Genomic DNA, 15,000 nt, shown 5'->3' on the forward strand with positions numbered 1-15,000 from the left:
CAATGTATGCCAAAGAACATGAGCCTTGGATAAAGCCAAGCTTTGTTCATGAATTGAAAAGAAAAGGAATCACACCCAGGAATCCCCTTGGAGCATGCACCTTGGACGCTAATGGACCCGTCTATTCCCTAATTCTGCCCCCTTCTTGGATTCTTCTTCAAAACGTGGTTGATGGGGAGATGAGATTAGAGATCTTAAACATTGTACAAGTGACAGAGAATTTCATATAATGTATGATAATGTATGTGGTATTTTGTGTGTGAAATTCATACCTGATCTACATGGCCAAAGAAATTAAATGGCCTTTTTGGTCCAGGGTCAGGATTCAAATCGATTCCATTGAAAGCATATGAGCCATACTTGGTACGATAAACATATTGGTATGGCTTGGATCCTTTATAACCCTCTGGACCAGTAGATGAGTAATCTCTAAAATAATAATTTTCGAATTTATCAATATTACATCATCAGACCAACAGCCTACATGTACAGCAACACAGTTTGGAGTAAGCTGAACACCTCATAAAATGCTGGTAAACCTGTAACATTATTTTTTAAATATTGACAATAATAATTTATTGTTATAGGATAAATGGCCAAATGTCACAATTCCGATAAAATAATTATATATTACATTATGGTCAGCCCAGGATGAAGCTCCCCCAGAACAATGATACATGTATATACCAGGTACCATGTAGCAATGGTTTCAAACATTTTAAATATATGAGAACATTAAAATTGTTTTTGTAATCACACTAGTTTTCTCATGTACTTACTTGAAAAAATTTTCATTGCTTGTTAATGATGGAACATCAAATGCATCTGTTGCATGCAAAGAAAGACATTCAAGATCATCACACAAAGTGATAAAGATGAAAACACATCACATTGTTTTATTGATATCACACAAAACTGGTAACCAATAAATAATTTGTACAAAAAAGACCAATGCAAAAAAAAAAAAAAGAGGACGGTTTTGGTTGCCCAATGCAGTGTCGTGGGGATTCCCTTAAAGGGCTTAAAACAAAACCTTTTCTTGCAAAACTGTAAGCACAAGGCTTTGATTTTAAATAGTAGTTTAACAGTTGATGTTTTTCAAGGTTTATCAGTTACCCCTTTTTTAAAAATGCGCTTTGCGGAGTGGAGGAGTACATGTATGTGAAAAGTGGATGCAATCAAATGGTGATAGATCCTGATCCGGACGAAATTTATACCAAAAGAAAAAGGTGATACTTCCGTCACCGCGTTTACTAGGCGCCATATTGTTTCAGCGGCTTCACAGGATCGAGGGCGCACTTAAAGGGGCTAGGTCACGCAATTTCAGGCAATTTCAGCACTGATCGAATGGTCATAGAATTAACTAAAATATCAAAATAACTGTTCAAAACTATAGAAGAACTCTAACAAAACACAGGGAAGCCAAGAAAGGACATAGATGGACAAAACTGGAGAAGATTGAAATGGATTGAATTTGGGTAAATTTGAAAAACGTCGGCCCACCTTTTTTCAAATTTATATCAGTCTATATCAAAATTTCATTTACAAAGCTGGAAAATCATTCTCAGTTGTTATGTGGTCGTGATTTTGCAAATGAGAGACTCTTGCTCTGCCAATTTGACATTTAGAGCTCATAATTAACAAAATTAAACAAAATTACCTAAAATAGCGTGATCTAGCCCCTTTAAACACCAAGTGCTTTTTGCACCCGCCCATTATTTATGCATTCATTCTGTAAGTCATTATAATCAATATTCAAGTCCATGTTGTATGTATCATTTTTTTAACAGATAGCGATCCTATATGGACATGTATGCGTTGCAGGTCAAATTGTACCTCTCGTTAATCTTTACTTGTTTCAATTTCAACCTTTGTTAAAACCTTTTTAACCTTGGTTGAAACAAATTGATCTGAAGGTACAATTTAACCTGCAACATACATGTATGTATGACAACCAATCTTAATTAATTAATTAATGAGTATTTTTACCATGATTTCCTCTTAGATCCAACCACTTAGTTTTCTCCTCAACTTTGCTCTCCTTTAGAACATTGTAATAAACTTCCCACTCTTCTTTGTATTGCATTGAACCAATTTTGTAAGCATCTTTGGCATCAGTCAAGTCTCCTGAAAGGGTTATTAACAAAAATTAATTAAGTTACAATAACTCAGAGAACTGAAAGATAAATTATTATTACTCTGGAAAGATGAACACTGGAGCTCGTGAATAGTAGGGAGCTTTATTAAAGGGGATATAAACATAGCCCATTGACTCCTGAACTGTTCCCCATTGAGGAGTAAAGTTGTTTCGCATTAGACAGAGTAAAATAATCTACTTTGTCTCGCTCCTAGGAGTCAAATGGTTATTCACCCCATACTTTTGAGCCACCTAAGACAACAAAACAACCAGAAGTGAGCTGTCTTGTTGATACTACCACAATCATGTATAATATTGCTAAGTTTCTTTTCACTATAAAAAGACTGTTAGCATAAAAAGATCTGGGGAGATTCAACCCTAGATGATTATAAGAGGGGAGAAGGGTTGATAAACAGAAGGCTCATTTCAAAATTAATAATGAAAAAAAAAATTGAACATTACTATGTGGAATGAGTTTGGAAATGTCTTGCTGAGCACCAATGGCAGCCTTAAGTGTCAGAAGTTTTACTTTATGACGAGGGTTTTTTTAGCTGAATATTTGCAAGGAAGGTATCCCCAAGTGGCCATGTAATGTTCTGTTTATGATTTAGATAATGATAAAATGCCCAGATTTAAACAACTTGTTTTACTCATTTTCAAAATGATGAAAAAGTGGCCACCAACTGCTAAAACACGCATGTTGACAATGTGTAACATGAAACAAGATATGAAAGTTATGAAAAACAAATCATGATAATGTTAAATTGTGCAATAAAAATGTTAATGTAGTAGAGAAGAATTATATTGAAACACAAAAGTATCGTACAATGAAGGGGAAGCTCTGTTTTATTTGCTTATCGTTTTCGTTACCATGACCACACCTATATTCTCACATGTTAAAGATAAAAATATGTTCACTGCGTGCGGTGAAGATATGATTTTTTCACAAGAAGGAAAATCCTAGTATTTCATCAGTATCTATATTATCCTATGTACTTTTTAGCCTCTAATATATCAAATAGGTATTTCCGAGAATCTTAAATTTTCATGGCCTTAAAAAAACTTTCATTTACTGGATTATGAATGAATCTTACAAGAGAGACTCTACATAGGAATGTGGATGGATCTGAAAAATGACCTATACCGGTAATCTTACAAGTTCTTATTACCGGTATAATTATCATTGGCTCACAGTATTGTAGCAAAGATAACTAGATATTGATGAATTAATTTTTGTCTTCTTGCAAAGACAAATTAAAGGACATTTGTGAGGAAGCTTTATTGAGATGAAAGTTCATGTAGATGGAAATGCATTAAATGAGCATATATGGTAATTTTTTCTTGGGAGGGAGGGGTGGGGGGAAAGGGGAACCTCACTAATAATAACTCTTGTCACAAAATCTCTTGATGTCAACGGGAGCTTTGAAAACATAAAGAGGCCCTTTAAAGGGCCCTTGTATCATCTTGTACATGTATGTCTTTGTGCGATTTTCATAATTCTGCGGAATTCATCTTCAAGGGCCAACGGTCAAACTGTGTTTTGGCTTCCAACATTTAAACTTCCCACGCCAACCACACATGACAAAATCAATTGATACATGACACAATCCACCAATCGGGTATCTTTGATTCCCACGGTAAATTCATACATTTGAACTTGATGCTAATGGAAAGCCATGGGAATCTTTACAAATCTCTTTACTGAAGAGTTTCTAAAAAGATATCATAATGGTGTTCGACCTGCGAACTTAAAAAAAATTCCAGTTCATATTCCTGGTTACGCTCGGAATTTTGATTGAGGGAAGCCAAAATGCAGTTTGGTGCTTAGTGCTTGAAGGTAAGATTCCACAGAATGATGAAAACCACAGTAACCCTAAGGGGTTTTCCACTGGCGAGTAAAATCAATTGAAGTTAGACAGTAACATCTTTCAGTGGACATATTAGGAGGGAAAGCGTCAGGGAAGGTAACTGCTTTCCAGTAGTGTGTTAAGTGACAGTGTCTTGGTTATCCAGACCAATAAATCAGTTTAAATTATTGGATGACTGATTCTCAAAAAAAAATATATATATACATTTTTAGTGTTACACAGAAAACATATTCAAATGGTTATCCGTCAGGCCAGCTTAAGCGTTAGCCATCTCTCAGCCACATGTTAGCCGTCTGTTCAAGGATTCTTTGAAAACCATCAGCATGGTTAGTCAATATTTTGATCCGTCAGAGCCGTAGATGTATCTGTTAGAACATTCTGGGAATCCGTTCGCCCATTCTCCTACCGTTAGACCTGTTGACTCCAACTTTTGATATGCCTTTTATGTTGATGGATGACTGAGATTATTCTTCCAGCAATTATTGATGACAAAAAAAAAAAAAAAAAAAAAAAATATATATATATATATATATATATCTGTTTTTAATCAGATATCCATAGCTCCTTGGGGATCCAAGACAATCATAAATGGGGAAATATTTGAAATGAATAAATTATCCTTTTGAGATGGATAAACCATCATTTTAGCAGACTCATTCATTTTTGTAATTCAGACAAACAAAGGTACGGTGCATTTCTTCGTTACCTGTTGCCAGAACTGTAATGGGCTGAATGACATCAATGTTTTCGTGACAGAACTGTTGGAGGTCATAAGCTCGTTGATGCTCCCGGTATTTGCTAATGTGAATGTCAGATATCTACAGTATCAATTAAGCACACAAAATATGTCATAGTCTCAATTTAACTTCCTTTAAAAGTATTTTTAAATAATCTACTTTTTGAATTATTTTTTTTTAACTCCCTAAAAATATCAAATGGAAAAACTTGACAATAGATCCACATCACTCAATACCCAAACAAAAGATTTTGCCCATCTCACCTCTCATTCAGTGTGAGGCAAGACTGGCAAAGATATAGCAAAGACAAAGCCTTTATTCCCCAAGGACTCCAACTTAATAGTAATAATAAAATCAATCTAAGCTGGAAATATATAAAAAAGCATTGTTTTAAGGCAAAGAGACCGGTCCGGAAATGGAATCGTTTGCCCCACCATTGAAATGCCTACCTGTAAGAACCAAAATAAATTCTCCATCTTGCCGTTTGGAAATGGAGCAGTGTTCGTTCTTTTATGTGACTTCAGTGGCTGACCATGTCCTGTGTAATAGTCTAGCAACACGGCAATAAGCCACGACGACGCTAAGATAACTAAAATCAGAATGAATGAGAGGCAGCATCTCATAGCGACCGCCATTTTACTAGTGTAGTTAAACTTGAAGCCTCGCTTGGACGTCAGGTTGGTTTCCGGTTAAGCAAGAATGACGAAAAGAGCGCTGGGAGACAGGAAATACAGGTTGACGTGCTCGATGACCTTCTTTGCTCTTTCGAATCATTTATATTCAAAGAATATCATTTTCATATTGAGAAATAAAAAGGTTATGAAACAATTCTCGAAATCCGCTGGGATGGACGGACGTGAGCTGTTGTGAAAAACTCTTATGTCTGACATTTCTATGTAAACTCAAGGCTGAAATCAAATTCACTCTTGGTTATCTATAGAAGATCTGCCACCACGTTTCCTTGAAGGAACACAAATTGCACAAAGGTAGTGAAACAAGTGTCTGACAATGTAGTAATAAAATACTAAAACCGACCATCGGCGGTATTTCAGGATTCTTTGCCGGCTGCACCATGACAAGGCACGACAAGGCGCTGACAAGGCAGTGAGGGAGAGAAATTTCGGTCCTTAAACAATGAGTGACAAATCCCATTGTGATAGCCTACAGCTCGTTGCTACTCAACTGTAGTTTATAATGTGGCCGATATCAGTGTATTTGACTGTTAGAGTGACTTTCGTATGACCTTGAAAAAGTGTTCGCAATTTGTTTCACGGACCAATGTAAAGTAAAAGTAAAGTAAAATCCTTTATTTAAAAACACGATTAGCGTTTAAGCCCTACATGCTTTGAGGGGTCATGCTTGTTTGGCAAGATTAAAACAAAGCTTCTCCTTATTCCCGCCAAGGTCCTCAAACTTGATATCAGGATTAAATTACTTAGCTTAAATAAACCGAGAAAATGTAAGTAAAAAACAGAAGTTGCAAAACTTGTGAAACTTGTTTTTGATGCAAAAACGTCATCATGACTTAGGTACCCCTTGGGGACCTACTTATGTAATATAATTGAGCGTCAGTTTCCGGAGTAGTTTTTCATCACTCACAAAACGCAAACCGTCCTCTCTTGGCAGAAAAAAATAATTTTGCTCCAAGATAAATTCAGTTTGACCATAAATTGATAATTCAGCAAAAGATCTGAAGAAAAGTATCCGAATCCCGTGCTAGTTTTAGTCGTCCGTTCCCGTTTTAGACATTTCTAGTCGATAGAGTTACGGAGGTTTGTAAGTGAGAAGTTACCTTGTTTAGTGAGGTCAACGAGTCAATATTAGCTAGAACAAGAGAAGGCAGCCAGCGTCAGCTTAATGTTGCATTTTTAATCTTCTTCTTGTTTCTAGTCAGTGGTTGCGCCACGGTATTGTTAAATAATAACCAGTAACGAGGAAATAGACAGTTTTTCTCTCCTTCCCACCTCAGTCCTGCATCTTTCTCGCTCGCCCCGCGAACCGAGGTATCGTGCAAAATTGAGTGTGCAAAATTGAGGTAAACAAGGGGATAGAATTTCTTGGCCCAGGATACCGTTTATAAGCACGTAGTTGTCAAAACATCACCTGACTTTCTCGTGATCTGTAAGTGTATATGTATTGTGCGACGTAGACAAATCTCCGGTATTCTTCCTCCAAGCGATCAGCATCCTGCTGCAGCTGTAATTAAAGAGAAAAATGTTTGCTGTTCTGGTATCCTTACTCCTTGTGGTGCTGGTGAATGTTGAAGGGCTTAAACCATGCGGTAAATATATCTTTGTTTACTTAGTTTTCAGTTTCCGATTTTCAGCAGGATAGACACAACAAACGTGGACTGTGTAACGATAAGAAAATAGCAAAGACCATCATGAACGAAACCTCTGATTTATTTAAAATACATTTGTAATGTTTAAGCCAAAGAAAAATATTTGGCTTTACTTGGATGGCCACAATTATATACGCTATCTCAAAAAGCACTTACAGGTAAGCAAACTTGGGAGGAAAGGATGATGTGCGAAATAAATAATTAGAGAAACAAAATCATTACAAAGAAAATTCATCTTATCACATTTTAAATGTAAAATGTGAACTTGCACGTCACATACGCCTCCAGCTTCGCACAGCGATTAGGAACCAGTTTTAAGTTAAGATCTTGATCTTCTTATAAAGTGTCTAGATAGCCTTTAAAAACGTCTTTATACGGCTCGACTTTTTCATCCGGGCCTGAAGGAAAAACAGTAGCGAAAAACGGTTATATAAGGAATTACCGGTCTCGAAAGTGAAATGATATGGTATCGATCAAATACGTCAAAATGGCAAATCTAGCAAAATCGTTTCGTTTCTTCAGGAAAGCTTTTTTTCAGTGGGATAGATGAAAATGCTCCTTGCCTAGGTAATGAAGCAATGAGTGGTTTACCTACTGATGGGGAAATTAAAATCCCAGCACAAAATAAACTAAATTAAAGGAAAAAGCAACAATTGCTATTGCGTAATAAGACATTTGAGCTATAGAGCGGTTTTCAATTGAGTGTCGAAAGTAATTAGCGAATTGCTTTGGTTTTGCATTACATCACTCAGTGATTGGTTCAAATTTTCCGCACCACTTTTTCAACCAATGAGAAGTGAAACCAAAACCAATCGTGGCTCGCGCGTGCACATTTTCTCGCGCTTTGTGTCGGCTACGTGTTATTACTTCGAGTTTTGATTGGTTTACTGGATTGTCTCCGTCCTTTTTGATTGGCCAAAGTAATTACTTTGGCTTTGGTTTTGCTCTAGCTACGCGCTACATTACTTATTTCTAACAGACAAAAGAACAGGTCTGCTGAACCTGCCACCACTGTTCCTAAGAAAGATATCATTCTTGTCTTGTCTTTTTTGGGCTTTCAAAATGAAGCTCTTACTCGACGTGTTAAATCTTGTATTAGTAAGTTTTATGGCTGTGTCAATCTTAGGGTTATTTTTCAAAACACTTGCAGGGTTATGTCTTTTTTTCCCTACAAAGATCGTTTCAGTCGTTCTCAAAGATCAAAAATAGTATACAAAGCTAGTTGTTGGGACTGTGATTCCTTCTACGTCGGCAAAACAAAAAGAAGATTGCATGACAGGAAGCATGACATTTCAAAGCTCTTACACAAGTCGGCCACGCCTCTGCTGTTGCAGACCATACAATTTCTACCGGTCATAACATCAAATGGGACCATTTTGAGATCCTCGCAACTGGAAAGTCCGACTTGCAGTGTAAAATTAAAGAAACGCTATTAATCAGTGACTTAAAACCCTCTCTGAATGAAAACATTGGTAGTGAGAAGCTTTTTCTTTATTAATTTCTTCCGGAAGAATCGACTACCGAAAGTTACGATTTTGTTATCACACTTTTTAACTAGTCACCAGTTCCTCGCTCTAGTTTTTTAAAATTCTGTGTAACAGTTTTAACCGTCACTTCTGATGATGTATGCTGCAACATACGAAACGTCAAGTGTAAAATGAAAATGTTTGTAACCGCTGTTTGTTTTCTTTTCCTGTTGAAATTGAAATGGCCAAAGGACAAAAGTATTTATTTCTAATGCAAATGCTGATTGATGGGCCATTTCCGAGTTCGTGTCTGCCTCCTCTTCAAAGCGAGTCTAAGTGCGAAGTTTTTGTGATGGTAATTAGCTCTACTTTGCATATGCTAGGGGGAGGAGTAGTATTAAGCACTGCGTAGTCGCGTAGCCACTTCTTTCCTTACTAACATATTCTAGGGGGAGGGGTGGTATTCAGCAGTTACCCCATTTTTTCAAAGACTTCACGAGGTAAATCTTACATTTACTTGACATTGACTGCGATTTTCTTAATTCTGCGGAATCTCGCCTTCAAGGGTTAAGCGCCAAACAGCGTTTTGGCTTCCATCAATCAAATTCCGGAACGTAACCGAGAAGATCGACTCCGCCTCTAGCCTGCGTAGCTAACGGTATAAATTAACCAGCGGTGAAGCCGCGCGTAGAATGGGGAGGGGCGTTGTGACACCTCTCGCGCCGACAATACCACCCGCTGGGCAGGTTACTTGGAGTTTTTGCTTAGTACATAGCTTTTTAGACTTAGGAGTTTTGTCGGAAACCGGATATTAGCGACTATGGAATGTAGTGAATGTGTATTGTAAATTTGATTAAAATGTGAATGATTTTGACCAGTATGAAATAACAAGCAAAAAGGATTTGTACGACTTAATATTGAACGAGATTATGACTACGCGTGTACGAGTTTTTTTTGATAAAGAACGTATACAGTCCTCTTGAAGGGAGTGGAATATTTTATACAAGTTCTTCAGAGAAAAGATTCGTACGTATTCCATCGCTTTCCATGGGCGTCGAGTTCAAACGTACGAATGTACCGGCCGTGGGAAGCAAAGGTGCTGATTGGTAGGTTTAGGTCATGCATCAATAGACCATTTCCGAGTTCATGTCTGCCTCCTCTTCAAAGCGAGTCCAAGTGCAAACTTTTTGTCATGGTAATTAGTTCCACCCTACATATGAATGAAAACTAATTTTCATAAGAAAAACTTCGCACTTAGACTCTCTTTGAAGAGGAGGCAGACACGAACTCGGAAATGGCCTATTGATTTCGTTTGATTGATGGAAGACAAAACGCAGTTTGGCCATTGGAGCTTGAAGATGAGATTCCGCAGTAAAATATTTTTGAAGAGGCGTGAGGGTGCGTTCCGTCTTAGGAAATCCGGATTTAAATCTTAAACCCTGGAGCTTCGGATTTCGAATCTAACACAAAACCTGAAACGGATTTTGTCGCAGATTTGGAAAACTAATTGGAAAACCATGTCAGAAATGATGTTTTTCTATTAATTTTAACGCTCTTTGAACAGGCACATCTTTGCTCGTGCAAGTGACGGTGGTTGTAAACCGTGATACAGCAACTGATTCAAAGATAGAAATTAATTCGTTGACTTTCATAAAATTTAAGTTTGAAAGGTGTTCTCAAAAATTCACAACTGCCCCACACATTTTAACCCTTCCCGCGAATTCGCGGCCGAGTTAGTAGTTACATTGGAACCAAAAAAAATCCGCAAATTAATTGCTTCTGTGGTTCCATTGCGATATACTGTGCCCAAATTTGTGTATTTGTTGGTTAGTGAGAATCCTGACAATTCGTTCATTCTCATCTTTCAATTTCCGAAGTTTATTTAATTTACTTGTTGTAACTCACCGACAGCTACAACTAATCTCACAAAAATAGTTTCCCACATAGCCTACTCCTGATTACAAATAAGAATGAAGCAGAAGAATACAATGTTAATCGGTTTAACATTCATTACCAGTAAGCACGTGTCCTCTCAGGGGACTATTTTTCTTGCTTCCCTTTGGATCACCGACTTTCTCATTTCCCGAGTCCATCGCGCAGACAAGGTAACCTCTGAACTGGATTGTAACTTCAGCTTCAGCTATTAAAGGGCTCGGGTAAACTTCCACATATCAGGTTTCTCATGACAATAAAATAACTTACATACATTGATCCGTTTCGCGCAATCACTCGTTTGTATTCACTGTGTTTATTTGGGCTTTTATTAATTAACATTATTCATATTCAATATATTTGTCTTCCATTAAGTGTTTCATCATTCTTGCCGGCTTCAAGACACAGTAAAAAGTTCATCTCTTGAATCAATAGGGAAGATATCTGTTTACAAACAAATGTGCCAACCACAGGAACAAAAGGCCCTTTGTTTCGACAGCCAATGAGGCGCTGCTTGGCACATTAATGACAATAGGTGACGTCAACGATATCTCCCCTATAGCCTCATCTACACAATTATCAAAGCTGATCGGCTTGCTTATATGTCGGCCCGCATTTTGCTATAACATTTCAGAATGTACAACTGAGATCTTCGTTGATGTAAAGAAATTAATGATCTAAGCAATCCTTGCTTTACTGCCGTTATATTTTGATAGCAAACAACTACTACTGCTTACTATGGCGCCACGTATGTTACAATGTTTACATTTATCTTTTCACAGGCTTTGACCTCCGTGGGTCGATTAATTTAATCCGTGGTTGACACATGCGAAAAAAGATAAAAAATGAACGTGCCTTGTGCCTCATCACCGCTAGGTTTTATTTCACGACATCCAACTTAAGTCTTGTTTGCGACTTGTTCGCGATGCAAACCCAGGGATTTGATTACTGCACCACTTCGTAAACACTTATGACGTAATGACCACACGCGACCTCAACGAAAAACGTTTTCAAAATGGCCGCAAAAAGATCATGGAAAAAAATCCTATTTAATTCACTTTTGCTTATGAAGTCAAACTTTTGTCAAAAAGCGAGTATTTGTACTAAGGGCTAATCAAATCGACGTTAAACATGTTTAGGTTTTCTGTCTCCGGGACATCTTTAGGCAAGTTATTCCATTCATTAACTACACTTACGAAGGAAGAATATTTAAAGCTATTTAGCTTTGCAGGCATAGGTTTCAGTTTATAACAATGGTCAGCTCTGTTATAAGGGTCGAAAATTATGAGCAAAAATAAAAAAACCCAAAGGGGTTAGCCCTAGGCTTGCAAAATAATCTTCGCTGATACAGAGTTGGCGAATTAAGGAACTTCCAAGTGTTCTTCATACGACATATCTCGGCCAATACTTCCAAGGGCATACTTAAATGCTCTGGGTTGCACTTTCTCTAAGTTAGTAGAGTCCTTTTTAAGGTGTGGGCACCACAATGGAGAGCAATACTCTAGTATTGGACGTACTAGGCTTTTGTACAACTTCGAGAACAACTCAGAGTTTTGAGGTCCTACTGTTCGCCTTCAAGAGAAAATAAAGTGGACGAGAGGGCATGCCCCATACATGCCCTTTCCCGTACGTAAAGCCCTGGTCAAACTATCGAACAAAGTTGGATTAAACACTCAACATTGTTCGACTGTTTGGCCGCCCATGTTGTAAGATGTTCGTCCAACATTTTTTGTTCGATCAAGTGTGATCAAACATTACGCCCAACAATTCTACTCGACGCAAAAAAGTTGCAGTGGTTTGCCCCTCTTCCAAAAAAGTTGTGTCCTGCTTGTAACGACTAGACTTGCCACAAGTCGACCTCACGATAACCCCAGAAGAAAATGTTTCGGCGAGCGAATTGTGATTTTTCGTACGCGAAGTGAATGAGCGAGCGATGAAGCGCGCGTATCTAGACGAAGGACTTTTCGAAAGTCTAGTAACGACCAGCGGTAGTATTTGTAAGGATATGCACATTGCGCTCTTTCTGGAAGCCATGATGGATTAAAGTGTTAGTGTTCACTTTGTATCTGTGTTTTATCCGGGGTTTTATCTGCTTACATCGACCTAAAATAACGAGATTATAACACTGCTAGCCAATCACAAATCGCTATGTTATTTTCAAGCCTAGGCTTTTAGCACCATTTTCAACAAAGATCGCGGACGAGGACCAACAGCCTGTCAGCTGGACTAATCGGTTCACCACCCATTTTGTTGCTTTGTTTGAAAATGTCTGAATCTCTGCAAATTGACCAGGCTCATTGTCATCATCTCCTAAAACGCGGTGTATCAAGAGAGTATGAAGGTCTTCATACTCTCTTGGGCGTATCTTGTAGTGATAACTGTCACCTGAACTGTACAACGACAGATACATACCCTTTTCCACTCGTTCTGGTAAACTTTACCTGTTTTTCCTCGTTTGAATCCGTCCTCAAACAGCTCCAGTAGCACAAACGCTACGAGCCGTTTTCGTTTCAGTGTTAGCGCCATATTTATATAAATTTAGGGCAAACTTGAACTTGAATGTTTCATCAAGCAATGTTGGATAGTGTTTTGCCACTACCTCAACATTTACATCCAACGGTGTTCCATGTGGAATCCAACTTTGAGCGATAGTTTGGCCAGGGCTTAATATTTCTCAAGTTCTTTTTAGATCGACTCCCACGCTATGTAGATCCTATTAAAGGTGATTATGCAACAGCCAAGAATGTGGCAGGAATGTGTTCCGCGTGAATAGCCCAAGCTCAGAGACACGCGTCCTTCGCGAAGTGACACGAACCAAAATCGCTGTTCGACTGCAACTCTGTTTGCAAAACAACAGTTTTAACAGAATCGCCCTTACTGGCTTGTTTTGGGCTTGTTTTAAAGCAATGTTCCAGTGTTTCCAGTGAATACGAAAGTTATAGCGAAGAAGAGGAAATACAAACGGAAAGCGAGCTAGAGAGTGCTGCGTGGTGACCTTCTCTGAGATCAATCTGCCAAGAACAAAATGTTTATTTAGATTTTAATTTAGGCTCGTTTTTGATTAATATTCCTCTGTGAAAAATTATATTTCTCACCTTCATAGAGAACTGCCCCCCTGGACTAAGGTTTTCCCTTCTCTTTTTCGAGTTAGATGTAACCAAGGTGTCCAGCGATTTTCTTTTGCCAGGTGAAGGTCGATTGATATTGTAAAATTCTCGGTGATTCACTCTCAAACTCATTTCGCATTCATCGCAACGGCGTCCGCCATGAGTTGTGCATCGTTGTCATGCGAAGCCTTCACGAAATATCCACGCAACGCGCGATGTAACTTTATCCGCGCGGAATGAAACTTTCTGAAAATAACTTGAGACACATTAGCTTTGGTCACACTACAGACTTTTACCTGGGTAAAACCGATTTACCTAGGGCAAATTATTTGAAAATTTCCGGACGTAAATTCATCTCGGGTTTCATTTTACCTACAATAGGTCAAAAATTCTGGGAAGGTCACACTACTGAAACACCACTGAAATAGACTCCCAAGGTTGTCACGCAAGGGCGTTTCAGTGGCTGTGCTTTCATCGCCGGCTAGCTGAACCCCTTGTGGATAATTGTGAGTAAATGAAAAGGTGTTGTGATCTTCGACGGCCTGGTTTATAGGATCAATTGTTGGAGGCAAATCAAAGGTCGACTGGCTTGCGTGCATCGCGCGTGGATTGTTAAAGAGATATATATTCATTATAAGTAAAAACCAATATCAACAATTCTAAACGGCGACGAGAAATTGAATTTCAAATCTCAAAAGATACTTACAACTGAGCTAAAATGATCTTCGAAGATGACACGTGCCCCCAAAATTTCTTTCACAACGTGAGCTATGTCCGGTTCTGTCATCAAGACCATCTCCGATGAGCAAAAGGGCATGTACGGGGATGACCTCTCTTCCTACTTTATTTTCTCTTGTCGCCTTATAAATCCAATCACACTGTTTGCCTTGTTTGCACATTTGTTGGCTTGCAGGCTCCATGACAGATTTGATGTGATATAAATACGAAGATCCTTTCCGTTTGACACAACTTTAAATTGGTTTCCACACAGATATTGAGGCTCTGAAATATCATTCTTTTGGGAAATATTCATTATTTCACATTTGTCGGTGTTAAACCGCAGTTTGCAATAGGCCATTTTCGAATTCATGTCTGCCTCCTCTTCAAAGCGAGTCTAAGAGCGAGGTTTTTGATATGGTAATTAGTTCTACTTTGCATATGAATGAAATGTAATTTGCATAAGAAACATTTCGCATATAGACCCGCTTTGATGAGGAGGCAGACATGAACTCGCAAATGGCCTATTATTGCTGCAACACTGCAATCGGGTAAAACTCCTTAATAAGTTTTTAGCCAATCGGAGTACCCCATTTTGGTCCCGAAAATTCAACACAAAACTTTCACAGTACCTTTTATCATTAGCGTCCAGAGGATTAAAACGAATTTGGACACCTAATAGTTCAGCGAAAAGT

At 38.2% G+C, this 15,000-nt stretch overlaps 2 protein-coding genes across 2 annotated transcripts in view; one reads left to right on the forward strand and one right to left on the reverse strand.

The window, feature by feature from the left end:
* LOC138026522 (transmembrane protein 62-like) overlaps positions 1-5,458 on the reverse strand; it is a 20,880-nt gene extending 15,422 nt beyond the window's left edge. The window contains exons 1-5 of the mRNA XM_068873903.1: positions 5,192-5,458; positions 4,712-4,823; positions 1,990-2,127; positions 780-825; positions 273-429 (exon numbers count right to left, since the gene is read on the reverse strand). Coding sequence (XP_068730004.1) covers positions 273-429; positions 780-825; positions 1,990-2,127; positions 4,712-4,823; positions 5,192-5,377 — 639 coding nt within the window. The 5' untranslated portion in view covers positions 5,378-5,458. The remainder of the gene's footprint in view (positions 1-272; positions 430-779; positions 826-1,989; positions 2,128-4,711; positions 4,824-5,191) is intronic.
* Positions 5,459-6,709: 1,251 nt separating this feature from the next.
* The window catches only part of LOC138026524 (mammalian ependymin-related protein 1-like), a 21,343-nt gene continuing 13,052 nt past the window's right edge, over positions 6,710-15,000 (forward strand). The window contains exon 1 of the mRNA XM_068873906.1: positions 6,710-7,023. Within this exon, the coding sequence (XP_068730007.1) occupies positions 6,957-7,023 (67 nt within the window). The 5' untranslated portion in view covers positions 6,710-6,956. The remainder of the gene's footprint in view (positions 7,024-15,000) is intronic.

Source organism: Montipora capricornis, chromosome 12 (genome assembly GCF_036669925.1).
Source record: "Montipora capricornis isolate CH-2021 chromosome 12, ASM3666992v2, whole genome shotgun sequence".
Taxonomy (NCBI): Eukaryota; Metazoa; Cnidaria; class Anthozoa; order Scleractinia; family Acroporidae; genus Montipora; species Montipora capricornis.